The sequence below is a fragment of the Megalops cyprinoides genome, chromosome 1, assembly GCF_013368585.1.
Source record: "Megalops cyprinoides isolate fMegCyp1 chromosome 1, fMegCyp1.pri, whole genome shotgun sequence".
NCBI lineage: Eukaryota > Metazoa > Chordata > Actinopteri > Elopiformes > Megalopidae > Megalops > Megalops cyprinoides.
Window position 1 is genome coordinate 29,042,696 of NC_050583.1, and position 27,466 is coordinate 29,070,161.

A 27,466-nucleotide genomic window follows, 5' to 3' on the forward strand; every position below is an offset into this window, starting at 1 on the left:
AGTCAGACATAGCCCAAAAGATAGCTCAAGTGATTCATCAATCTATAAATAAATAAATAAACCAAATAAATAAATAAATAAGAGAAGTCGATAACTTAAACAGGTTGAAACTTGCACACAAGACCGTGTCTCAGTGAGTATGCTATATGTCGTCACGTCACGTGCATCGGGCTGCAGGGAAACAAACATCCATCACTGGCAGTGTGGAGTCGCCGCTATATAAAATCTTAAAACGCGCAAGCAGCAGCGACAGCAACAAAGTAGAATTAAGGATAAAACTATGAACTGCATATATAGACATACATGTATATAGTAAAATAAGTGTCATTTCCAACTTCGCTGATGGCTATACAGTGGTTATGGATCAGCGTGCTTTGCCTGTGTGTTTCTCGTTGTCGGTGTCGGATGTCGTACATTCTCAGTGAGAAGCCGGGCCGCTGTCCTGCAATGAGCGTGCAGCACATGGCCTGAGCTGGGGAGGGGGGTGGGACGGGGGTGGGGGGTTGGGGCGGGAGCGTCAGGGCCGCTCCGTTAAAGAATGGCGCACTTGCCCTTTTCCACCCAGGGGTTATTCTTCATCAGCTCCGGGTTCAGGAAGGGATCCTCGGGCACCCCGTCCTCAATCCATTTCACCAGGCTGGGTGGCAGAGAGGGAGGGAGGGAGGGAGAGAGACAGAGAAGAGTGTCACCACTGCGCTCTGGAACCATTACAGCTCGCACACCTGCACGTCCACACATTTGGTGTGAAAATTCAGCACAGGATCAGACGTGAACAGAGGCAAAGTGAACACTCCACATGTCAGTCAAATTTGGGTCATATTTTGTAAGGGCAAGAGTGGACGCACGTGTGCTTGTGTTGCAATGTGTGATGGCTTACATGAGACTTGGTGTGCGCGTGGAATGGTGTGCGTTTAATTGCATGTGTGATAGCGAGAGCAAATGTGTCTTCGTGATAGTAAAAGTGAGCAAACAACTGCATGTGATGGACTTGGTGTGTGTGTGCTTGCGTGCGTGCGTGCGTGTGTGCCTGTGTGTGCGTGTGTGTGTGCGTGTGTGTGCGTGTGCGTGCGTGTGTGTGTGTATATGTGTTCAGACAACTGGTATCCAAGCAGTGAGCTCTCTCCCAGTGACTGAGGGCTGTGTTACTCCAGGGCAGAAAACAAAGGAGCACAGCAGCCCAGCAGTGGGACCAGAGCTATCACTTCCCACTCCACAGGAGCCTTTCAGATACGCAGGCAGATAGTGCTGTCTGCCAGGATGCAGCCGTTCAGAAGGGAGCAGGCTGAGAGGATCACTGCCAGGAATAAATGATTCTGCAATTCCAGTCCTCATCTCCCATCAAGGCTATTACCAGCCTGGAATGTCTTTAACATCGAGCACCGAGGGCTTTTTATTACTGCTGACGTTTCCAGTAGACTGATAGCAATGACTTTCCCCATACCCTGAATTGCTTTTATTACAAGGTGACTGTTGCAGATGTGTTACATATACCTTGAAATTTGTGTAATAATAGAGGTGAACTTTGTACTTTATTGATAGATGTGCACGTTATGTTCATCTCTTGAAAATGCCACTCTGCTGTGTCACCGCTGTGATGTTTGGCTCTGACATTTACATGCCCTCACAGATGCCAGAGCAGGTTTGCCCAAATCCTGCAGAACGGGGTCTCCTCACATGCTCATTTTCCAGATCACAAGAGGGGTGCCCTCTCCTACCTCATTAGACACACCAGAGGTCATACAACTCCAGAGCTAATTACTGCAATTGGGTGGGGAACAGCTTTAAAGCCTTGGCATTTCAGCAGGAAAAAAAAACAGGAAATCTGCATAACCCATTATCAACTTCACTGAGTACATTCAATTCCTGGGAGAGGAGCCTTCATCTGAGATAACCTATTTGGACAAATGCCCCCCCTGCACCGGGGCCTGCTCTGTGTTTGAACTGCCGAGTGCAACAGAGAGCACGATGAAGCGATCGAACGCAGCGAGTGCCGCCATGATAGGCTGCAATTCCGCACAAGAGCGGAACTGAGGCATTGTGTTGCTGCAAGCGAGAGTGCGGCCAGAGTTGGAAGGGATTGAGAGAGAGGGGTGGAATGCCGCTACTCTTCCACACTTAGCCCCGTACGGCCCTGAGCGCATGTCTGACAGAGCGGGGTATCTGTGTGGAAGCAGCTGTGGCACTCTGAAGAGAGGAGAGGAGAGGCACTTACTCTGTGACAGTTTTGGAGGACTTCTCCCTTTTGAAGGCCAGCTGGTACTTGAGGCTCTCCACCTCCTTCTTCATCTGGGGCAGGTCCATCTCGTCCATGGCTGCGGCTGTGCTTGGGGCTGCTCAACGCCGTCCTGCAGCGTACATGTTAAACAAGGTTGCTGAGCTGCACGGTTTTTTTTTTTTTTTTTTTGAGGTTCATAAAAAGAATTGTACCTTGACCTCAAAGAACCTGTGCACCACAAATGGGACAGCATCTGTTTATGGTGACAGCATAGAGCTGGTCAGGGACAACACATACAGAAGTGTGTTTTGCATCATCAGGAGCCCGCTATGACTCCATTCAGTTGTGCCATTCAGAAATTAAGTTCCTTTGTCAGGGTGGGAAGTGGGAACTGTCTGAAGGCATGGCCAAGTTTGCGGCTGCTTGTCGTATGTCTGTCAGAGCAGCAGGTCAAATGCTCATTTCTACACTTTATGCCCTGCTGCTCTCTTCAGAGAGAGAGAGAGAGAGAGAGAGAGAGTGACCTGTGGTGGCAGATGCAAGGCCACCAAGCACACATCTGTTGCACAGGAGGCATCACGTCTTTTTTCCTCGGGTTATTTGCATAGTTTCTTCCAGTGAAGTCAGTCACCCACTGGAAATGCGATACCAGATCTTAGGCAAGGAGAAAATGGCTTCCAAATGCAAAGTGCTTGAAACCTATCTGCAAAAACCTCCCTGCCCTCTCCAGCTGATATCCCAGCATGTCATTTTCATCCCATTTCAGCCTCTCTTAGAAGGTGTTGTGTGGTGTGCTTGGCTTCAACCTCTGCTCTTATTTAAGTAGCTCATACTCATTTTTTCTTTTAAGAACATTTTTAGTAAATGTTAGAATGACAGATAACTTTTGTCAATACTTTTTCCATTTACTCAAGCAATATTTTACTACACTGTGTTAATAAGTGCATAGGTGTGAATATATTCACCAATTAGATAGTGTGACTTTGCTGGAACAAAGAGCATACACATCCCTCAAGGAATCCCTGTTTTTGTGGGAGTAGTTTTTGGTTTTACTTACAAACATGTCATACAACAATTTAGTGATCAACAGTTCAGATTTTTAAGCATTTATAATCCCCCAAATATAAAATTTCGCCTCTACATCACATTATACCATGCCACCATTGAACAGATGCTCACGTAGACAATGGGAAGCGTTCTTGTAGTTTGTTGCATAATGCATTGCAGTAAGAGGAAAATGCTCGGTCCTGGGAAATGATGCCCTGGATTTTTAGGCTGTTATCCTTTCCCGGCCAAATGCCTAAAAATACCGGTATGTCTGTCAGATGTTAATTACATACCACGATGCATACAATTTTATAACACCTCTAATTCCCAACATGAAAACGATCTATTTTGGAATGTGTTTTACAGTGCCAGTTCAAATATGGCTTGGGGATGGAGTTACCGGAGGGATTTTCAGTCTGTACGGGAACAGACGGGACAGAATGGGGTGTTCGCCCTGAGAGATGTGACGCTTCAGGGGCAAAGTTTTCAGGCCAGGTCCAGGATGAGAAGTAGGTCGCCCGATAATCTAGGTCAGTAATAGCAGTGGCTTAAAAAGAGAGATCAAACTCCGTCCTCTGTGTGTGTGTGTGTGTGTGTGTGTGTGTGTGTATGCCTGACAACCCACAGATTATAATGAAAATGTATCACAAAGACAGGTGCAAGGAGATTTTTACGGCGCATCATCAATTTAGCTATTCTGTGCGTATGTACTGTTCTATTCCCGTGGTTCAATTTTCTTTCCCTTCTCAGTCTGTGACTGTAACTGTGCATCTGTCGTAAAATATTATTTTCCACAGTACCCTCACTATCTCTATTTATAGCCTTCTCATTCCCAGTGTTTCCATTCTCTCAGACGAGGTGTGCGAATCGTCGTGTTTTCTAGGGTGATTTGGATATGATCTATGTTATCAATGGCCGTGACATCGCTTTAAGAAATTGCACTTGTAAATCAATACGGTGTTGTAGGCTTAGATGCTGTCAACTTGTGATGGTGTACTTATCACGGTTTATCGATTTAACAGTCCTTTCGCTGATAGTTCCAGACTTTGGTGATCAATTCAGCAGGTACCCCAGGGAAGGAAGTGAGAGGGTCCGGGTGGGCGAGAGAGCTGTTGTACCTCCTCACAGGTCTGAGTGAGGATGCGCTTGAAACATTTACAGACTCACTTATTACTGTAACTATGCCTACCTTAGAGCTGTACTATGCCTACCTGTGCTGAAGAAAGATGTAACAACATGAAATGCGACATCTGGGTGAATGCCATGGAGAATGTCAACTGATTGATTTATAACGAATAGATCAGAATCCCATCTCATTAAGATACAATCGTTTAAAAACAACGTACAACTGACATATCGAGGTTCTCTCAAATATTTTCCCTCGCATGCATTCTGCACCCATTACCAAGTCTTGGGAAAATAGTGAAAATAGAATTTCCAGTTATGACATGTATGGGAACGAGTCAGCACGGCGCAAACTCCTTCCTTCTACACCTCTGAAAAGCCATGGGAAATGTTCAACTCTAATGCTGATGTATATCGACTTGGATAAGAGGTTGGGGGCTATAAGCATCAACGCGCTCTCCTACATCCTCAGCCCCCAAAACGAGCCACATTCATGATGCTTGTTTATATAATACGAAATTTCTCTCTTAACGTAAAAATGTACAGGCCTATTTTCCTCTGTTTTGCTTCACCTCCTTTAAATGCAACATGAGCTCTCATAAATTTACGAATAGTATATCCAGTTAAATGGTGGCGCTCCAACACTAATAGATTAGCTAAATCCTTTGTCAGTCGCTTTCTGTTAATTGCTTACCTTACTTAGAGGATTTCTGGTGCAGTAAATCGGGTTGCGGGGCTCTCCGTTTTGGGGAAGACAGTGATTTTCTTTACGATGTCTTCCTTAGAAACTACCAAATGTCCCAGGGTACCACTTTCTGGCAATTCTCAGGATTCGATTTCCGTGAAAAATCCCTAATTTCTTCCTGCTGCTGGTTTCTCTTATATGAGTAATAACTGGGAGAAACAATAGACTATATTAATTTTGAACGTTATCCAGTCGTCTGCGTATTTACCGCTGTGGTAAAAGAGTAGTTTTGCTTCTGCAGTATGAGTGGCCGATGCTGCTGTTGTACCAGTGGCGGTGACGGCAACGGTGTTGAATGGTGTCTGTGTGCTGCTCTCAGCCGGTATTGAGGTCCTGTGTGTGTGCGCGCGTGTGTGTGCGCGTCTATCTGTGTGCGTTTGGTTAGACGAACGGATAAGCCGGCAGGGATGCTCTTTTTAAACTCGCAGCTTTTCTTCTTGCTGTAATGACTGCAACGCCAGACACTGCACATGCTCCAGCAGGCTTTATGGGGAGGTATCTTTTCGCAGGTGGCGATGACAGGGCTTGTTAGATAGTTGCCGAGCCTTGTCTCTTTCTTCCTATGATTTCCTGTGTAGTTTTGTAAACCTCAGCCCTTCAGAAGACACAACATTGTTGCCCGCAGACATATTTTGTCCGTTATTGTATGCGTGCCTGCAGGATTCAAATATTTCAAATATTCCCTGTGTGTTTTTGCAGTTTACAGATGGTTGGGACAAAGTTTTTGGAAATTATCTCTAAATACCTTTAAAATGTACAATTTTATTTATTTCACAAAGAATTTTATAATGTTAGTGATTGTGACTGCTTCCCTCTTCACTGTTTTCTGAGCTGTAGATGAACATGCCTAGGCTTCAGTGAGCCTGTGTCTGTAACCATGCTGCCACTGAGAGATGTCCTCTCTTTAAGGTCAGTTACTTCTTAGTCCGAAGACTTTAGCAGCACTCTGTTGAGCTATTCCAGTACTCCATCTTTTCCCATACTTATACTGCATACTGTTGCCATCCATCTCACTGTTTTCACACCAGGGGGAAAATTTGGCCATATTTAAAGAAGATGGAATTCAACAGATGTTTATTTCTAAACAAACATGCTCAAATGTTTTCTACTAATAAAAACAATGATTTTGTTGTATTTTACAATTGATGTTCTTGTATGCTCTTTCTTGAATGAAAAAATCTGTTTTTACTTTAGACACACAAATGAAGTAGCTGTGTATATCTATCTGGGCTTGTTTGCTGTGTAGAGATTTATTGCCCTCTTGGCCATATACAGTAGTTACATGTTTGATGTGGATCTGTACATGCTTGCCAGAGCTTGTGCTTGACTCCAGTCATTTAGTCCTTCTTTCAGTTTGACAAAGTAAAGACTTTTGTAATCAAAAAATTGAGAAAATATAATTTAATCTGCTTCCATACACTATATGCTGTGACTTCTTACTCTTTGCTGAAATGTTGTCTGACAATCTTTTTTGTCTGTGAACAGAAGAGAATAATCAGATACATGTAAATTTAAGTAGGTGCCGTCCCTGTGTAGGTGGGATGGCAGCAAGCATTGTCCTTGAGGAAACCCCACATTGTGCCATCTGCTCAACTTGATCAGAGCCTTCACTCTCTTTTTGATTAAAATCTTCTTTGCATTCACACCTTGAGGAACACCACTGAGGTGTGACAGGAGCAGAAGGGCCAGCAGGTCTGAAATGGGAATCTGTTGATTTCCACTTAAACTTTGTTTCTGTGTGACTCGGGACTGATTCACACCTGTATGAAAATGTGTGCATCAAATCCCTGGCCTGGAAGGAGAGACATGCAAAACCAAGGCAAAAGTGCTCAACTGATTTACTTGTAGGGGATTAAGCATTCAAATGTGAGAGTGCACTGTGGGAAGAGTGCTGAAAAGAGAGATCATTTTGAAGAGGAGAAAATGATCACTGCAATGACCTTCCTCCAGATGGACATTTAAACCCATACACTGGTGTGTACACTACATTCACATCAAAGTTGGGGATGAATCTGTTTAATACCTTTAACTGGCCAAGCAGCCTAAACTAAGTCTTCAAAGCTGTGATGTGGCACCTTTGAATGATCAAGGTATGCTTTGACATGTGATGTCCCAATCAGATTAATGGTGGATATGTGGTGTATGGTAGGCTTCAGACAGAGTTCCTGTAATCCCAGTTTGGATTAGAGATCCTGTCAGAAGATTACTGACCCTCCATTAAACTGTAAAGGGTTGAAGACTGGAGTACTTGATCAACTACAATAGGTTAGGGCATCAGTTTTACATTTCAATGTCTATATATTCATATTCATTGATGACATGGGTATACTTTTTTGTAATATACTGCAGCCACACATTTTGATTATAAAACACCCTTGTACCTTATGTAATGTATAAGAAGATACAATATCCCAATAGCACACAAGTGTTACTGTCAAATGTACACACTAATTCACAGGCCAGTCATTTTGAATACTTGCAGCAAATGCTGTTCAGAAGGTCCATCTCCAAATCCCCTTAATCAGCACTGATCATTAATTCATGACAAATATAGCAGTGCTCTTGGATACAAGTTTCCCAAGAATGAGATCTCATGCAAGCCTCACCTCCAATTTCAAGAGGAGCACTTGTATGAAATAAAATCCCAAGGTGTGCCATGCAACCCCCCTCCCCCCACCCCAACCCCAACACACTGTCCTGATGGCAGAGGGGTTTCAAACCCAGGCCCTTTGTTCTACAGCAATAGACAAAACAACCTTGCTGGAAAGGGCATCTTAATGGATGCTGTAAATGAGGGGTGCTCCATGCTGCCTAACCATCAAGGTCAGATGTGCAGATGGGCGTAGTGGCTTTTCAGTAGCTGTAGAAAGCTGTCAGAAATCAAACCGTTGGAGGGCACCGCTGAAGTTAATGGAAGCCAGGGGAGTTCACTCTAAAGGATTTAGTTCCGCGTGCTCTTAAGACATCCTGGCCTGGGGGGGTCAGGCAGGAGATAATGAATATCCCTGATGAAAAGAATGGATGGCATCTACACAAATGTGCTTTAGTGCTCAATACTGCTTCGCTGCCTGCTGTGCAGAGTGCAATTAGGGGCTTTTAATAGAGCTCACCGTTGCTGACATTTTTCCCTACAATTTCAGCATCCACCTCCAGCTCTGTTGCTGTATTTACACAGCATATTCTCAGTGCATCCCACCAGTAGAAGCATTTCCATCTACTCTACCTACATCTGAACATGGCTAAAATTACTTGTTGGCTAGTTACCCACCCTCTGGCTGGACACAGCGTGCAGAATTGAGAACTTCAGGATTTGGCACAGCTTGACCTGATAGGGAATGTGCCAGCAAACAGGTATTAATATTAATTTGGTGCAGTGCTCATTATTTAGCTGGGGAAATGTACTTTTCAGAAAGGGTAAATGCTTTGATAGGAATTACTCCAATAGCAGTGCTACTCCCCCCCCCCCAGAAACCACTTAAGCGTAGCACTTCTATTACAGGCCAAGAAATTGCATTAAACTTCTCTACACCATGCTGATTGTACCAGCAATGTACCTACATGACAGGTCACAAATTCAAAGAGGAACCTGGAAAATCTAGGTGAGGGGTCAGAATTACCAGCATCTCCACTTGCACACTTCATAAGCAGAGATACTATAATGGTAGGCCAAGCAGAGATTTGAAAATCACACTGGATCAAGCACTACCATTTAAAAATGCACCTTGCCAGTCTGCATTAGATATGCAGCCCTCCCAAAGCACAGCATCAATGTTTCTGGGATTAAGACACTTTTTACACAGTGAAAGTGCACCACTCTGCAAAGCTAGCCAGCCCCTCCCAGATGCAGTCTTAATTTAGATCAAAGCAAATGGCACCCTCTTCTGTTTCAAAGTGAACCTACACACAGAACAAGAGACTTCAAGATAGTGGGTAAAATGCATTGTTTTTCAATTCTTTATTTGTAGTCACAGCAAGTGCTTCCCATCGTCGTGGGACCTCCACATCCAAAGCCACCTACGAACAAACAAATATATATATATATAAATACATTTATTCACGTGTCAAAGCTTTACTATGTGTGTGCAACAAAGGAGCCTCAGAGAGAAGAGGTAATCAGAGGCTGCCTTGCAGCCGTCATACGAGGTGTCAGAAAGTATTTTTTTTAAATGTCATCACTGGCTCTTAAACTCAAATCAGACAACCCAGATTCATGTCTGTATAAAAACAAATATAAACTCACGTCCAAGGACAGCTCCAACTACGAGGGAGATTTCCTCAGTTGCACATCCTGAAATGGAGTAGAACACGTTAGGACATCAATTAAAGCAGGAATTCAGCTTCTCATTACAAACTGTGGTGCATTTTAGCCTCAGATAAGTTATGTAATCAGATACTGCAAAAGCAGCATTCATACGAGGTGTCAGAAAGTTTATAGGAAATTCATCAATGGCTGAGCCCCTCTAAAACACTTTATGGACAAAAACATTAACTTGCCTCATCCCAAGCGGGTCACCATATCGTTACTGTACGGTCGTCGACGTACCGCTGGATCATGTTTCCCAAAACTTCTGTGCATGTCTCTGAAATTAAAATCAGCCGACCAATAAGAAATGAGACTTCAGTAACAAAATGGTGCTAGTAAAAGTCTAAACCGGTGCTTAACCTATAAAGCGATATAAAAATGGCAAAAACACGTGGTCTCACTTAGATTTCGAAAATCATGACAGGCCGTGCAAATTTGAACAAACCACATACCGATGAGTTAGCCATTAGCGGATTTCGACTCAAGTTGCCGATAGCTCCCTCATGTCGCCAATAGTCCGTTTTCCTCCATAATGCATAGTTTCGCTTCTTCCACATTCGCCTGTGTTTAACCTGAAAGAAACCAGGTGTGATGAACTTAGGAAACGCTCATGTATCGTAACATTAGCAGAGTTCCACGTGGTAGCCACGTGGAAATTGGGCGATTGGCCGGTCACTCCCCAATAATAAAACAAGCCAACTCAAAATAAAGTTACATGCTTAAAAAGGTTTCCAACCTACCATGTACGTGAATTCGTTCACCAGCTGACACCTTAATTCTTTTGGCCTGCTAGCTAGGCCGGATAGGTAACATACTTCGCTAGCGAGTTAGCTTTCTGTGTAATGTGCAAATATGCATCTTAACAACATAGCTAATTACCTGGACTGAATAACTGGCAACCACATACCAAAACATGCAGGAAAGCACCTAAGCAACTAGCAAGTAAGACATTTAAATTATCTACCCCGCTAACGTTAGTAAAATGAACAGGCTTTACAAGTAGCTTCAAAGCTAGGTAGGTAGCTAGCTAATATGGTCACGCCCAATAAATCTTGGGGATTTCATTACTTTTCTTCTGTGCAGCAGGATGGATTACAGCAGATAACTACTTTTAACTCCATTGCTTATTGTAAGACTCACCTCCCTAACGTATCCATGTCCTACGATCAGAGAAAAGGTCGCATTTGTGTTTGCCTGAGCTACTTATTGAAAAATCTATACAGCCTCGCTTTACATTTAGAGATCTTATTGGATACAGACTGACGCTTGTCAACTACATTAGCCCAATCAGACCACCGCTCAATCAAACGCCCCTTCAAAAGCCTTGGGTTACAGTTTACCCATAGGTTAGTCAGATTTTGGAGTTACCAATCACAGAATGATATATCGGAAGTCTAAAGATTGATGTAATGAATGGCCAATACCATATGAATTTCACAACGGAGTGAGCGGGAAAGGGTCGTTTATTCTGTCTGTGCTTTGCAGACGTAGTGCAGATTCGCCGCACTTCGCCGTGGTTGGTTCGGTAGCTAGTTCCGATATATCCTCCTATCATGTATGGGTTCTCCTTTCCCAGTGCAACACGGGAAAGTAAACAATGCAACGGGGGCCTCAGCCAAGGCTGTGTAGTAGTGCAAATTCCTGTTTGCCTCTGCTTCTGATAAATGGTTTCAGCTTTTTAATCAACAAGTGTAAAAAAGGGAAAAATTGGGATAGTCTAAAAATTAACAGTATCCTTTGCAAACAAACACAACATCAAATATCGTCTTTTAGCCATGCTGCTATGACTAAAGTATAATGTTCGCAAATTAGGCTCCCAATTCCTCCCAAAGCTAAATAGATTCGCTTCTAAATTCTGAATGTACTCACATCCCTCAGATGAATTTCTAATTAATGATGCTAAATCTAATAACTGTCAGTTCTGTGACAATGACAGAATGAAAAAAAAAACATTTATTCTGAAATCATACCCAAACCAGACTGAAACTCAATCGGTTTTGTAACGTTTATGTAACGTTCATTAATGTAATGTGATGAAAGAGCAAACTTGAACTGAGTGGAAAGGTAACCTGACAAAACAAAGCTCAAAATTTGAATTATCCTGTTTTTTCTGTCATGGTTTTGCTTAATTGAATATGACATTTATTATTTATTAATTGCTTAATTTAAATCATTTTCACTCAAACATGCATTTCATTGCATAGTCATAAGACAACCAGTCTATTGAATAATGCATCATTCTACAAACTTGAAAGCTCACGAGAAAACGTGAAAGGTCGAGTGTCATGCGCACTCATCGATAATTAGTCGAGAGACCTTTGCGGTGCAGTTAATGGCAAAAAATGTGAGGCGCGTTAGGTACGCAAAGAGCAACTTATTGACAGTGTGTAGGATGTCCTGCTGCACAAAATTCTGTGCATTCACTGATCTTTATACCCATTTGATCAGCTAATGCATGTTTATTGAATGGAGCACACCAATCATTAAGTTTGATATCAGTGATTCTGTGGAGAATTCTGCGTAGCATGACACCATAAAACGTAACTACAGTCTTTTATCGTTTTCCACGTCTGTGAATTATGACCTTGTAATTCCATGATTTATTCAATGACCGTTTTGATCGTAACACAAAAAGTGAAAAAGTGAAATCTGCCTTGAATTGATCTATGATCAAGTCCGCTGAGAAAGCGGATGGCGCCCGTATAACGTGCACTACAACTCCCACAAGTCTGCCAAATAGTCTTCACTTCCTGAAAATCTGGCTGCTGTCAGAGAGGAAGATGTGGATTGCTGTAGCAGGCTGAGTGTTTCGTTGCTGGTAAGGAATTTTAGTTATCTAAATGTGTAAAACACAATAGAATCAACCGAATTTCTATTGTAGCGACATGCGATATGTTATACAGCATAGCCATCTAACACTAAGCGACTCGATGCTTGTTTAGTTCTTGTGTTGCTAGCTGTGAAGTTATCGATGGCTAAGCTGGCGAGCAAAACAAGAAATAAGCAGAAGAGGCAAAATGCACGTTAGCTAGGTTGCTAGCTATAATCTAGGTAGACTATATGAACAGAATTGTGAACATAAATAGCTAAATAGCTTGACATCCACAAATAAAATTGCCAAAGAGTAACTTAGCTACATTAGTTAAGACGCAAGGTGACAGCCCTAGCTATAGCCAATGCGCTAGCTATCGTTTGGCAATTTGTTTCGCCAGCTAACATTACGTAGCTAGCGAGGAATGCCTTAGCTAGTGTTAAGCTGGTGCTTTACCAGTTGGTTTGGAAGATGTTGAAGCGTAGCAACCTGAGTCGTTATCTTAGCCTCCGAGTTTTAATGTTGTCATAAACACTTGCTTGCTAATGATTCGGTCAAAAGACCCCACAGACAATAAGATAAACCGGTAACTGTTGAAGCTTTTTCGCCATCTGTATGATTAAGATCCGTCTGAGGCCATTTCATGTCTGTGGCCATGTCATCTCGTCTACCGTTACTAAGCTAACGTTAGTTACGTTAGCTAACAAGATAGTCAATCACAGGGAAATGTGCTATCTAGTATTTTATCAAACAGAAGTTAAGATGTATCTTTCAAATGCGTTGTCACCTAGTTAGATAAGATACCTAGAATACATATCTATGTAACGCCACCTAGCTATCTGACTTGCGCTAGTGTCGACAAACCACGTAGCTAGCTAGCTGGCTGGCTAGTGTTATACAGATGTCGTTGTTATGCGTTCATAGCCGGCTAGATTGGTAGGAAGCTAGCTAAGCTACTGGTTAGTTTCCTTAAGATTCTTAATTTGTTAGCGGTCTTACAAGTTAAACCCATTAGCTAAGTTACCCACCTGGTGCTGTACATGATGTTGCCAGTTAATGTTAAATTAATCTAGTTAGTGATTTGCGTAGACCTGATTAGTCATGTGGAGGTGGTTGGTCAGCTGTTTAACTAGGTGTGAACTAGTCAGTGTCATCCTCAGTTAAGAGCGTTATCCCGAAATTAAATCAGATAATGACAGACAGGATGCTGTAGATAGTAGATCGGTTGCTAGTTAGATAGCTACATAGAGATAAATGTCCACGGTTGATTGTTGGTTGATTTCCCCCTCCCCCGATATGATTTAACGTTAGTATATTATAAGCCATACTCTGCCGTTCTTCCTGTCGCTGATGCTTAGCAAGCTAACTGAAATGTTTGTTAGCTATGAAAAGCCAGAGTCCAGTATCTGGCAAGCTATAGCGTTAGCACAATAGAGGAGTCAGACAAGTTTATTTACGGCCTTGCTCTGTTAGCCATCCAGCTAGTCTGGAGTGTGTGCGGAGATCAGACAGTTTGCAACAGGTAGCTAGCTAGTCTAGCTAACGGTAGCTAAATTTGGCAAGCTAACGATGAATAGTGAATTGGCATCCCATTCTGCTGATGAACGGAATAACATTTTTGTCACACTGGCTAACGATACATTAGTGACCGACAATCTGCGGTGTGTGTGCGCGCACGTCAGCGGCTAGCTGAAATGCAGCTAGTTGTATTGTTTTTATAGCTAACTATACGTTGCTATGTAAAGCAGATTTCTCGGCGTTTATACTAAACATGTAAATAGTTTGCCAGCGATGTGTTTTAGATGTCACTCTGAAACGCAGCATATGGACATGGAATAAAATACTGTGACAGCAATTGCTACAGCGAAACCGTATACAGTGACAATGTATTCTTTTATCTCATGTCTTAGAGGTACTTTATTTTCAGTATTGCATAGTCGCATTTTTCAATGTATAATGACTTGTGTGGGGTTTTCGGCTCTCCGAATGCTGTTCTATATGCGTCTCAAATCGTGTTATTGGTTGTCCTGCTATCAGTGCCTTTACAGTGTTTTGCAAGGATGACTGGTATTAGCGCAACACAATGGTCTCATTTGTTGATTTCATTGAAAATTTTAAAGCTTAAAGAGAAATTGAACATGTAAATATGTTGTTATAGTCAGCAACCTTCTTTTTATTATGAAATAAATAAATTACTTAAAGGGTTGTTTTGTAATATTGCGTCTTATAGTTAAGGTCTAAAAGTTTTAAGCAAGATGAATCATGTCGTTTGGCAAAGGAAGCGACACGGTATAGCAAAGTGCGTTGCTAGATTTGGTGGTGGCATTCGGAGCTTGACCAGAGGGGCTGAGAGAGTGTTTGTCCTCCCCAGGCTACAGCTGTCAGGTTTAAGGGAGGCTGTGGTGGATTATGAGCTCCAGTAAGACTCCACGCTACAATCGTTTCTCAGGAGGAGCCGCCGCAGCCACCACCAGCGTTCCCACTGCAGACAGCGCCAACGGGGTGAGCGTGGGACAGTGGCAAAGAGTATAACTATTTCTGGGGGGTGGGGGGGCAGAGTGGAGGCAAAGCAGCTGTGTCATCAGGGTGGAATAAAAGGATGTGGTGAACAGAGTGATTACATTTAATGGATAGATTACATGTACTGCCTAGTCAGTTTAGTAGCTTTCAAAGTTCAATGTGAAGTCTTGTTGTTAATTACAGTTTAGCATTCTTGTTGCACGGGGCCTACAATTAATATTAAGATCCTGTCTTGTTTCCTTTAAAATAGACAAGAATGGAGACTACTTTTGGATCTGCATATGCAACAGTGGCCACTGTTACTAAAGGTGAGTCTGTATGAGTGCATACTTCATCACTGCCACCAATAGAAAAATAATGTCTGAAGTTGTGGGAAAATTATTTGGACCTGAATGTAATGTATTCAAGGCTTAAATGAAATTTGAATGGATCTTGGCTTCCCAATTCCAGGAGACGCAGCCAGTAATTACAAGCAACATCGTCGGACACCCTCCTCATCCAGCACCATGACATATTCCCCACGAGACGAGGATGACAGCATGGTAAATACCACTTCTTGCACGCACTTGGCATATTATCCTGAATGCTGTGCTCCTGAAAGCAATGTCCTCTTATCATTTTACGCTTTCTGCACTCTCATTTCTGCATGATACCAGAAGGCATATATTTTTGATGCCTCGATGTCTGTGATCATTGGTGTCAGCACAGTCCATCTGTAATGCAACCTGGATGTGTTTAATTGTAGTGATAGTGATTTTTTTATTATTCTAGTAAAATGTTTACAGTACTATTAATAAAGTCTTGTTTTATGCGGGAAATTTTACATACAACATCATACCTGGAAAAAACAGCCCTTATCTTCCATTTTCACGTTTGACTACAGCAGTCATTTGTATGTTCTGTCTTTGTCTGTCTGGCTTTGTCAGCCGTCCATTTCCGTTGTTCGCTATCTGTTTTGCTGATGAATCACAATACTGTGCCTGGGCTTCCTTGATTATTACAGGGACCTGGCTGTATTCTCAAGTGCAGTAACCTGGTCCAGTTATGTTAGCCCTCATCAGATTCTGGCTTTGTGCTGCTAGTATTTCTAGATTGTCTCACTGTTACAACTCATTCCACACAAACCACACCACGCATAGATACACACACACACACACACACACACACACACACACACACTCACTCTCTCTCTCTCTCTCTGTCTCTCTTTCTCTTACACACTCACACACACACACAGAGGACAGGAAATCATGCGGCAACATTCAGCTCTAATTGAATAGCAGGAAGCCCCCCCCCCCCTCCTTTTCTCCGGTTTGTGCAGTGTAGTTGGCACTGGAAGTGAGCAGTGCTGGAACAACAAGTGGCTGTAAGCACAGATGAGGCCGAGCAGGGCTGAAGTATACCCGAGAGATCCATGATTTCTTATGGATATTGATGGAAGCGTTTAAGGGGAGAAAAGAGTGAAGCGTGTCAGGGACCGCAGACGGAGGACCCTGTAAGTGTTACGCTGTGCTTCACGCCTCCTGTGGGGCACTGTCTCCATGGTGAGGCCCGTGAGAGGGCCAAGCTGCTGTGGTTCTGGAGAAAAGGAGAAGAGCGCTATTGTTTGAGCCGTTCCTTCGTGTAAATTGGGAATTTTATCTTGCATAGAAGGTTCTGCTTCTCCTGTTCACGTTTTGAATATGGTATGAGGTACATAATGCCTTTTAAACGAAAGGATATTTTTATATTTCTTTACCAGAATTGTTGCCTGCCTGTGCCTATATTGATTTTGGATGATTTTGTTACATACTGTCACTCAGATGTTGCAATTGCAGTGTGAGTCGATTATAAAGATACACTTATTATGGATATGAGAACGCTTTCTGTTTCCAGATCTTATGGAAGCAGACTTTGGATGAAGGGAAAAAGTATTTGATGTTACTATTTGATTTTTAAATATCCTGAGGATTTTTAAAGTGGACTTTAAGGGGATGGTGTAATTATTGATGCTTACAAGAATCATATTACAGACAAGCAATCTTCTGCATTTTCTGAATTAGGCCTAACACATGGGAGGATGTAAGTTGATTGAAAAAGACAGAACATTTCTCAAGAGGCTAAACTAGCTGTTTGTGTACAGTGGAATCACATCTGTTGATCGTGTTATTTAAATTCACTGTTTATGAGTACGAAGTCTTGGGTGCTTGGGAATTTGAGATGTTTTTTCCATTGTTTTTTTTTCTGGTCTTGTTTTGGTCTGAGGGCTTACCAAAGGCTTATGCCTGCTGGTGGCCATATCTGTAAGTTACTGCCGCTGTGTTCTTAGAACATTACTCTGAATTCTCACTTTCATTTAATGTGAATTGTAGATTAAAGGACACCCCTGACTTTGGATTACTTTGAAATTACACCTATATTTTTGCACTTCTATACACATATAACTATACCAGTTGTATCTATTCAGATCTACATTTGTGAATTACATATTGGATACTTTGGTAAAGGTGAATAGGATGGCATCATAGAACAAATATCAAGAAATCTTGACAAACTGATCCTATTTAGTACTGTTGCCATGCTAAACTATGTTTTGTGAACGTGAAATCCAGCAGTGGTCATTTGAAGCTGTCTGATAGTTATGTCCAGTGTAACTGTGGGCTTCAGTTTGTTTACCTTCATTTTGAAGTTGTGGAATTTCAAGGAATATTTGGACATGGTTAATGGAGGAAATATTATGACGTTTTATTTCAATCTGTAGTCAATTTTAGAAAATAGACACCAAATAAGAATTAAAGTATATAAGTTATTCGCTTAGCAGACATGCGTTATCCAGGGTAGTGTACTTAAACTAGCATACATTTGACATGCTCTCCGCTTGAACAGTTAGATAGGTATTAAAGCAATCCAGGTTGGGAAAGTGCCTTTCTCATGAATATAAAAGTATGGACCTATCTGGGCTGTGTACTTGTACATCCTTTAGTCACAAGTATACTTGATACTGTATACCATGATGTTAGGAATTAAAAACTGGAGTGCATAGCTCTGTCTGATAGAGCTGTTTGTCAGTTTGTTCCAAATATTTAGGTATTTTAATTGATGATTGATTTTTCTCTTTAAGCCACATATTGAAAATCTTGAATGAATTCTTGGAGTTTTACTATATAAAAATGGCACTTGTCTTTTGAATCCAGAAAAAGGCTGCTGCTACCTTTTACCTGCATTTGATTATGGTAATCTGTTGTATACGAATGCATCTGCTCAGTGTCTTTGCACATAGATACTGCTCATCATAGTGTTTTGAGATTTGTTAGAAACTGTAAAAGTGAGTTGAAGAAACCTTTAATTTTAGGCTTTTTCATACCACCAGCAGCAAGTTTCTTTTACAAAGCAGCTCCAGCAGATATATCCGATCCAGATGGGTCTTCATCGTCCTGTTTCTCCACCCCCCCCCCCTCTCCTCCAGCCCCCCATCAGCACCCCCCGCCGCTCTGACTCCGCCATCTCCGTGCGCTCCCTGCACTCCGAGTCCAACATGTCCTTGCGCTCCACTTTCTCTCTGCACGAGGAGGAAGAGGACACGGTGAGTACTGCCATCTCCTGCCTCCCTCTCATCTGACCCTGGCCAGTACCCACTCACACATTGCTTTATAAGGGTGTACGCCACCTTTTAACTACAAGGTATGGGAGTATTTGATATGTGCTCATATATTACTGAAATATTGCAACAGATGGCTCTAGGCAGACTGCTGTATCAACAAGGTAAAAGTATGAGATAAGTGTTATTTTCCTGCAGAATGGTACGCCATGCATGACAGCCCCCCCTTGTTTTAAATGGCCTGTCGTCATGTAAATAAGATACAGACTGTGCAGTAGAGCGTTATTCAGCTGTGAAAGTGAGATCTCGGTGTCTCTCGGCCTCCCAGGAGCCTCAGGTGTTTGCAGAGCAGCCCTCAGTCAAGCTGTGCTGCCAGCTCTGCTGCAGCGTGTTCAAAGACCCTGTCATCACCACCTGTGGGGTGAGTCTGCATCGCACCTCTTCCCCTGTGGCACTGCAACCTCCCCATCACTCTCTGTGGCACTGCGACCTCCCCATCAGTTTTAGCACTGTGATCCCCTCTTCACACTCTACAGCACCCCCCCCCCCTTTTCACTGCAATGTCCCCATCCCTCTGTACAGCTTCCCCTTCCTTATAGTGAGAAAGAACGAGGCTGTTTGTTGTATTTTTGTAACGTATTGATTTCCCGTCTGTTTCATCCTCTGTGCCTGGTTAATCTGTTTCCTTGAGCACTGAAGTGTTGAAGTGGCTCGGCGTTTTCGCGTTCTGAAAGGAAGCCTTCAGTTGGAATGGCTTTATGGGCTAGCGCAGTCGTTCTCATTCAGTAACATGAATGTGCTAGCCTCCCGTCTTAGCCTGAGAAGTGCTCTCAAAGTGAAGGCCTTAGTAACAACAGGAAGGAAGTGCTGAGTGCAGTGTTGCTGTGCCTCCCACGGCAGTGACTCCTCAAACATTAGCGCTCTCTGCTAGGCACAGCACTCTGCTCTGCTGCACACTGCATCTTCCTCATTGTAACAGCTCTCATCTTTTTTTCTCCCAGCATACCTTCTGCAGACGATGCGCCTTGACCTCAGGTATGGGATTTAACCTTTCAACAAACATTGGATAAGAAGAGTCTATGGGAAGCATACATGAGCAATAAACATCTAGGAGAATGTTAAGAAGTTTTAATTAATCACAGAATTCTAAAATGGGAGACCAGACTGGCACGCTGACTGGCGTTTCGGCAAATGCTCCAGGGCAGTGCCAGATTTTTTTTTTTTTTGCATTTAGTTGCATGAGACACTGCGTTCCAGCACCATAACAGCAAGTGTTTAACTTTCTGGACTCGCCGGAAGGATTTTTCAAATGTGATAAACATTTGATATTTACCGTCTCTTGTTTCTATGGATGGGAGAAAGGGATGCTATAATGTCAATAAGAGGAGTCCTTCCTCATAAAGGCTTTGTGTAGAGTCTGTAGTGTATTCTTCACCCCCCTCCTGTGGGCCTCCCTGATCTTTAGTTCTCCCTGAAACTCTTCTGCCTTGTGCTGTTTTTGTTAAGCCCTTACCCCTCCCTTACGCCAGTGCTTGCCAACTCTAAGTTCAGTGCGCGTTCTGTGCTCCTGTTTGTCCCTGTAGAGAAGTGCCCAGTGGACAATGCCAAGCTCACTGTGGTGGTGAATAACATCGCCGTGGCGGAGCAGATTGGTGAGCTCCTCATCTACTGCAAGTACGGCTGCAAGCCAGCCGCCTCCGGCAAGCCCAGCGCCTTCGAGGTGGACCAGAAGGGCTGCCCCTTCACCATCAAACTCAGCGCCAGGAAGTGAGAGCCTCCGCTACCCTCCCCAACACACTGAAACGCGTTCATCTGATGCGCAGGGCATTTTGATGTGTTTGGAGGAGTTGGTTTAATTACCTGGGGGGACGTGGTGCTCTTGATTTATGGTCCCCCGTTCCCTCCGCAGAGATCACGAGGGGAGCTGTAACTACCGGCCCGTGCGTTGCCCCAACAACCCCAGCTGCCCCCCGCTGCTCACCATGAACCTGGAGGCTCACCTGAAAGAGTGCGAGCACATCAAGTGCCCCCACTCCAAATACGGGTAAAAGCGCGCCTCAAGTCGCCGCGCTCGCCAAAGCTGCCGCGTGTCTGGGGGTCCCGCGAGGGTGCTGACCTGCCCTTCTCTCATGTCAGGTGCACCTTCATCGGGAACCAGGACACGTACGAGACCCACCTGGAAGTGTGCAAGTTCGAGGGGCTGAAGGAGTTCCTGCAGCAGACGGACGACCGCTTCCACGAGATGCAGGTGGCACTGGCGCAGAAGGACCAGGATATCGCTTTCCTGCGCTCGATGCTGGGCAAACTGTCTGAGAAACTGGACCAGCTGGAGAAGAACTTGGAGCTCAAGTTCGGTGAGAACAGTACCAGGCTGGGATGCCCTGAAGCCAGTGCTGCTTGACCACACAAGCGCTTGCATTATGATCAAACTATACTGAGGTGTCCTCCGATTCGGATATTCGGATAACACAGGGCATTACGTAGGATAAAGAGCATTCAAGTGTGTATTGTGATTTCGCAAATGTAATGTAAACCAGAAAATGGGTGGCCACAGTGAACAGTTGCTTTGATTAGCATTAGGGAAGACTGCAGTGCCATGTTTGAACTGGATTTCCGCCTCTTGGTGCTGATGCTGTGTCTGCCTGGCAGATGTCTTGGATGAGAACCAGAGCAAGTTGAGCGAAGACCTGATGGAGTTCCGTAGAGACGCCTCCATGCTCAATGTAAGTGTGGCTGTTGCGTCCCTCCTCCTACATAACCGCAATACACTGCTTTGAAAGAACATGCTGTAACCTCCGTCTCTGTATTGACTGCAGGATGAGCTGTCTCACATCAACGCCAGGCTCAACATGGGAATCCTGGGCTGTGAGTATCTCCACCGTTCGGTGTGTCGGCTGTTCCACAGCCAGATGCACCAGTCCTGACCGTGTCCCCTTCTGTTGCAGCCTACGACCCCCAGCAGATATTCAAGTGCAAGGGTACCTTTGTGGGCCATCAGGGGCCGGTGTGGTGTCTGTGCGTCTTTTCCACTGGTGACTTGCTCTTCAGCGGCTCCTCGGACAAAACCATCAAGGTACAGGAGCTCGGTCTTCTGTTTGAACGGCACCTTTCTGACTGTCCGTCTCCCCCTTGTTCTGTTTTCTCTTTCGTCCAGTTTCCTTCATCTGCCTCTGATCTGTTTATTCTCTGCCCCGCTGTCTCCAGGTCTGGGACACCTGCACCACCTACAAGTGCCAGAAGACTTTGGAGGGTCATGACGGCATCGTGCTGGCTCTGTGCATTCAGGGGTAAGGCATTCAGACACTTGGGCATAGTGGCTTAAGCATCTACTTATATTCAGAGGACTCAGTGTTTCGTGGCTTATGGACCATATGTCCCTGTGCTTCTCCAGGAACAAGCTGTACAGTGGCTCAGCCGACTGCACTATCATTGTAAGTATTTCTGTAATGCACGTCTGCCATGTGGTGTATGTGGGTGGTGGGGGTGGGGGGTGGGGGTGGGGGGGGGGCAGAGTTAATAGTAGCTCCTTAGGCCTTGTGTAGGTCTCGGGTCCAGAGTCTGTCACTGATGTGTGTCACTGGGCTCATTTTGTGCAGGTTTGGGATATTCAGACACTACAGAAAGTGAACACTATCCGGGCTCACGACAACCCCGTCTGCACGCTGGTGTCTTCACACAACATGCTCTTCAGTGGCTCTCTCAAAGCCATTAAGGTCAGGAACGCTTGCCATGTGCCATGATGTACTTAATGTGATTATATGAGCAGTTTTGGACTGGGTTGTTTGTTTGTGTCTGATAGCAAAGGGTAAGGTACAGTTAACAATTAGCTTATGTGTGGATTGGTAAGTACTTGCAAGAAGGCACATTTTCCACCCGTGTGAATCAGACAATGTTGACCGAGTGGCTCACTCTGTAACCACTGCCGAGACAGAATGGATTACGAAATTGCAAGTCAGCTAATAAAAAAATTAAAACGAGACATTAAAAAAAATTGAACTCTAATTTACACAACTGCAAGTTTTATTATTGATAACAGCCTTAAGCGAAAGCAGCTGTTAGACCTCAGCATTCTGCTTTTTCGTATGCGGGAGTGGTTATTCCTGGCGAGACTCCAGGACTGGAGCGCAGGCTGTCTGGGCCGATGTGTGATTTGAGGCTTGACAGAGGAGATTGATTTCTTCAACAGCAAGGGTCATACCTTGGCACACACAGTGCCTTTTAGGAGAGGATCTTTCACACAGCTCAGCCATGCTGACTGACCACTGTATCCCGGCAGTAACAGCAGGAGGAGGGACTCCGTAACAGCATGATCTCACTCCTCTTAGGGACTTTCCCGTCATTAGTTCTTCCTTTTTTTCCTTAAATGTCGAGAGCCCTGGCAACAGGGTGGCTGCTCACACAGAACTGAAACGTGGTGTGTGTAACTACACACGGCTGTCAGCCATGTGGCGGTTCTGTGAGGAGTGGTTCTGTTAGGTTCTGCTCTGGTTCTGTGAATGGTGTGAAGGTGAAGATTTGGGTTTCTTTGTTGTTTGCAGGTGTGGGACATCGTGGGCACGGAGCTCAAACTCAAGAAGGAGCTGACGGGACTGAACCACTGGGTTCGGGCTCTTGTTGCCTCACAGAACCACTTGTACAGCGGCTCTTACCAGACCATTAAGGTCAGGGGTCATATTCTGTTGGCATTCTTCTTCCCACCATTCCCCATGAGCTGTCGTGAAACACCATTGCTTATTGCTAGAATTTATTGCTTGCTGCTCTTTGAAACATGACTTTGTTTTTATAAATCCCCTGAGAAGTTTTTCTTTGTAGAGGTAACTTTCAATACCAGAGGAAAATTTCAAGTTGTTTTGCAGTGTGCTATACAATTTGGAAATGCTTTAAGTACCCGGACAGGAATAATGGTAATAGTCTCAGGAATTATGAAGTATCTGCATAAAATATGTTTTAACAGCACCACATGTTCCCATCTGAATAGTTACAGTAAGTTTAAGAATTTGTATCTTGAATTGGGTTTTTAAGGTGACTGAGAAGTCAAGAAGTACTTGAAGTAAACTAGCTCAGTTGTGCGGTTTGGTGAACCACACACTATAGCTAAGTTTAATTGTCCAATATATGACTTTATGGTTTTTTTTCTTTTATAGAGAACAAAACTCAGTGTCCATTAGACATTGTAGTCATAACTGGCAAGCCATTAAATAGCTTGGATTGAAATGGCAAAAGCAAAACCTACTTGCTATTGTAAGTTGTCTAATTGAGGCCCTAGGGACACTAGACAGGAACCAGACAACGCTTCAGCACACAGCACTGTGCGGTGCTTTCATCCCCTCAGCAGCTATGCAGAGAGAGAGAGAGAGAGAGAGTGAGAACAGAGCAGGGCCAGTTTCACAGGTTTGCATCATCCCCCTGTTAGTGAATTTCTATTTTCTGTTCAGGCCTTTCCCCTCCCCCGTATGAATGTGGGCTGTTTTGGGGGTGGAGCTAAGCCTGTCTCCGTGATTGGTGACGCAGGGCTCCAGATGTCATAAACACTAGACTGTTACCATGGAGATATGGTTGATGACTCCCAGCTGTGGAGTTGCTCAGTTTTTCCACAGCTGATAAGAATGAATGGTTGAGGGGCCCCTCTCTTGCAACATTACTTTGTTTGGTTTTTATAAATTCTCCAGTTCTGCTTGTGCCTGTCTCCTCAATGCAAGTGTTTATTTGCCTTTTCTTGTACTCTTTTCAGATACAGTTACTTAAGCACAAAATCTTTTTGTTTTGATAGATGTCTCTCTTCACAGACAGCACACCTCATGGAGTAGATTCTAAGAGGTTTTGTTTGCTTAACACATTACTACTTTCTATAAAAGTGACAGGCCGACAAGTATACAAGAACAAGTCCAAATGATTTTTTCCCCCTTCTCAGATCTGGGATATCCGCTCTCTGGAGTGTGTTCATGTGCTGCAGACCTCTGGTGGCAGTGTGTACTCCATCGCGGTTACCAACCACCACATCGTTTGTGGCACCTATGAGAACCTCATCCATGTAAGGACCTGTTTATGCTGCTTCTTGCCCTTTTTAGAAAAGTGTAGAGAGGTGATGGAGCGAAGGGCCAGCTGAGGGCCACCTTACGTACCTGTGCTGGCTGTGTCGGTGATGCGGATGTCGCGTTTGTCCCCGGCAGGTGTGGGACATCGAGTCCAAGGAGCAGGTGCGAACACTGACGGGCCACGTGGGCACGGTGTACGCCCTGGCTGTCATCTCCACACCAGACCAGACCAAAGTGTTCAGTGCCTCGTACGACCGCTCGCTCAGGGTAAGGGCTCTGCCGCTCAGACTGGGACTTTAGGCCAGGCTCCCGATGGTCCCGTTATTCTGCGCTATAGTGGAGAAGGACTGTAGGGCGGCAGTGTAGCATAGTTGTGAGGAGTAGGGCTTGTCACCAAAAGGTCCCAGTTCAATACCCCACTGGGGCACTGCTGCTTTACCCTTGGTACTTAACCCAGAATTGCCTGAGCAAATATCCAGAGGTATGAATGCATAATGTTCAAAAATTGTAACCTATGTAAGTCGAGAGTCTGCTAAATGACAGTAATATAATGTAATGTATTGAGGAGGCTCGTCCGGGATGTTGGGGTGCCTGAGGTGTGTCCCTCTCTGTCACAGGTGTGGAGTATGGACAACATGATCTGCACCCAGACCCTGTTGCGGCATCAAGGTAGTGTCACAGCGCTGGCCGTGTCACGAGGGCGCCTCTTCTCCGGAGCCGTCGACAGCACTGTCAAGGTGCGTCTCCCTACCTCCCCTGCTACTTTCCATGCAACTCATCTCAAAGTTCAGTGTATTGAAAGAGTTAAATTTCCTCCTGTGATGTATTTTAGGTGTGTAATGTTTGCCCAGTTTAATCACAGCTCTTTCATGCCTCTGTCTCTGTCTCTCAGGTGTGGACCTGCTAAGGTGATAAGGTGCTCCCTTTGGCCGGGGTGCAGTCAGGAAACTTAAGACGACAGAGGACACGGTTTAATGTGACTGCTTTCATAATTATGGTAATAATGGTAACAAATCGACAATGCCAAGCTTGATAAGGTTGCCTCATTTTCTTTTTTTAAAAAACACGGTTTAATTATGCTTGGTTGATTGAATTGTGATTCTTCAGCCACTATGGGGGCGATTGTTTTTAAATGCAAACTCTTGACAGTCAGTGCAGTGAAGGCACAAAAACCCCTAAAGGCCTTTCACGCTAACACCGCCTTGGACACAGACTGCCTCTCTCACCCACTCTGAGTGCCATGACTGTTGGAGTCCTGTGGAAGGGCACCCCTCGTTGTACAAGCTGTATTTGTACGCCGGGGACAGAGAGCTGCAAGATTGAAATATCTGCCTTATCTGAGCATGCATACGAGCAGCGCTGGCACCACCTCTGGATTCACAGAAGACTCCTCCCCCTTCCAATGACACAACCACGTCTGAGTGGGTGCCTCTGGCCCTTCCAAAGTCAAACCCATCCCCCCTTTGAAGCTTAGATGTATGGAGGGAAAAGAAGATGCTGTGTCTACATTCCCCCTTTGAAACAGGACTGTTTATGTTTTAAGAAGGGGGGGGGGGGTGTCTGACACTGCAAAAGAGAGAGCAATGAACTGTATGCTTGTAAATGACTACTTAAATTCAGATGTAAAAGAAAACAGTGCTGGAACGGTTTTTTCAAAAGCTTTGTTCTGTGCTTTGACGCCAGAAGTCCCCTGCAGTTGGCAGTTCCTGAACTTGTGCTAAAACAATCTAGCCCCTCTTTGTAGTGAGGAGGCCTCAGTGTTTTCGGGGATATCCTGCAGTCCGAGTTTGCCAAGCTGAGGGAAGTGTTCCTGGGGGGGGGGCGTTGCTCCTGGCTATCCATGGTGACCCGATTCATCGATACACCTGCATAAAGGCACCACGACCCTGATCCAGTTTTTTTAAAAAGTGCTTGACTTTTTACGCTTTCTAGAGGCTGCGTCACCTTTTCCCCAGGGTGGAAAGAAAATCCGCTCACAGATTATCCACACGGAAGCTGAACTGCCACTGTGGAGCAAAAGTGTCTTGTGTCCATTTCACATACTCGGTTTAGTGAACAACCTGCGAAACGCTGCTTTAATGTGATTGCCGAAGCATTTTTAAACTGAAAGTGCTGCTGTCTATTTTAGATAGGCCTTTTTTTTATAACACGTGTAAAATAGTCATGTAAACTATATTTTTAACCCCACGGTATGCTTCATGCGGTGTTTCCTTACAAAGGGGTCAATTTAATTTTCTACTGTAGGCCTGGCCCACGTTCCAGAATTCTGGCCGTGCCGCTCAGTAGGCCCTGGTCAGCACCTGAGCAGAGCTTAATGTTCATTAGATTTTAATTAGCAGCTTTCTGCTCATGGGCAGTTCTTAAAAGCATAGTCATGACAGCAAGTAATACATTCAAAGCGTGCTTTAAAAGTAGTACATGAAGTGTTAATTAACTTGGCCTCTGAGATCAACAGAACTCTTTTGTGAGGGTACACTGCAGTGTGTATTTGCAGTGCCAATGGTGTGATGATCAAGCACATGTGTAATTTCAGGCTTTTACCCTAGCTCTGTGGAGAACTGAAGTTAAAAGGTACGATTTTTGGGGAGGGAAGGGCAAAAATATTTTTCCCACAGCAATGATGTACATGCTCACTTGTATACATTATGTTAAGCTTGATTTTACCATTAAAGCAGTGTACACTTTTGGTAGCTCTGGATGTTGGTTTCTTCCACGTGAACACACTGGTGGTATGAACCAAAAAAAAGGAAAATCACACGTGGGTAACACAGTCACTGAACACAGTTGTTCAGCCTCTCTGCCCTTCAGTCTCTTCTGTCCTCCAGTCAGGACCAACGTTGGCAGAAATTAGCTCATTTCAGTTGGTCACCAGCACACTAATTTCTCTTATATCTTGAATATTAAAACAGAAGGAATACATAAATTAATTTAAAAATTCTGTTTTGTTGTGTATTCAAAGCAAAAATAGACATTTTACCACAGTAGCTTGTCATTGTCTTGTTAATATCCATCACTGTAATAGTCTTAAAGAGACAGTACTTTAGTCAGTTCAAATCAGAAAATTGCTGATGAAGGTTGGGTTTCTGG

General features: G+C 44.1%; 2 protein-coding genes and 2 non-coding genes across 6 annotated transcripts; 1 reads left to right on the forward strand and 3 right to left on the reverse strand.

Annotated features, from left to right (window-relative positions):
* Nucleotides 1-490: 490 nt before the first annotated feature.
* On the reverse strand, nucleotides 491-5,587 carry LOC118786940 (guanine nucleotide-binding protein G(I)/G(S)/G(O) subunit gamma-13-like). The gene is made up of 3 exons (XM_036542301.1): nucleotides 5,082-5,587; nucleotides 2,213-2,345; nucleotides 491-637 (listed from the first exon to the last, which is right to left on the reverse strand). The coding sequence occupies exons 2-3, from the start codon at nucleotides 2,308-2,310 to the stop codon at nucleotides 532-534; spliced, it is 204 nt and encodes a 67-aa protein (XP_036398194.1). The 5' UTR covers nucleotides 2,311-2,345; nucleotides 5,082-5,587; the 3' UTR covers nucleotides 491-531.
* Nucleotides 5,588-9,223: 3,636 nt separating this feature from the next.
* On the reverse strand, nucleotides 9,224-9,313 carry LOC118794245. The gene has a single exon (XR_005005758.1). It is a non-coding gene; the product is annotated as a small nucleolar RNA SNORD60 (small nucleolar RNA).
* A 183-nt stretch (nucleotides 9,314-9,496) lies between these two features.
* LOC118794240 lies at nucleotides 9,497-9,584 on the reverse strand. The gene has a single exon (XR_005005757.1). It is a non-coding gene; the product is annotated as a small nucleolar RNA SNORD60 (small nucleolar RNA).
* Nucleotides 9,585-12,193: 2,609 nt separating this feature from the next.
* Nucleotides 12,194-27,245, forward strand: traf7 (TNF receptor-associated factor 7). 3 transcript variants are annotated; one of them, XM_036540756.1, is made up of 21 exons: nucleotides 12,194-12,253; nucleotides 14,619-14,749; nucleotides 15,018-15,075; nucleotides 15,218-15,309; nucleotides 18,213-18,329; nucleotides 18,673-18,765; nucleotides 19,346-19,379; nucleotides 19,928-20,111; nucleotides 20,254-20,388; nucleotides 20,481-20,698; nucleotides 20,994-21,067; nucleotides 21,161-21,209; nucleotides 21,290-21,417; nucleotides 21,549-21,631; nucleotides 21,736-21,775; nucleotides 21,941-22,057; nucleotides 22,883-23,005; nucleotides 24,256-24,375; nucleotides 24,515-24,646; nucleotides 24,997-25,116; nucleotides 25,272-27,243. In XM_036540756.1, exons 2-21 carry the CDS (start codon nucleotides 14,657-14,659, stop codon nucleotides 25,284-25,286), a joined length of 2,025 nt encoding a protein of 674 aa, XP_036396649.1. In that variant the 5' UTR covers nucleotides 12,194-12,253; nucleotides 14,619-14,656; the 3' UTR covers nucleotides 25,287-27,243. The 3 variants fall into 3 exon arrangements, with proteins under 3 accessions (XP_036396649.1, XP_036396657.1, XP_036396665.1); XM_036540764.1 differs by lacking the exon at nucleotides 14,619-14,749 and having other exon boundaries at nucleotides 12,209-12,253; nucleotides 25,272-27,244; XM_036540772.1 differs by lacking the exons at nucleotides 12,194-12,253; nucleotides 14,619-14,749; nucleotides 15,018-15,075; nucleotides 15,218-15,309 and adding an exon at nucleotides 16,123-16,262 and having other exon boundaries at nucleotides 25,272-27,245.
* Nucleotides 27,246-27,466: the final 221 nt, after the last annotated feature.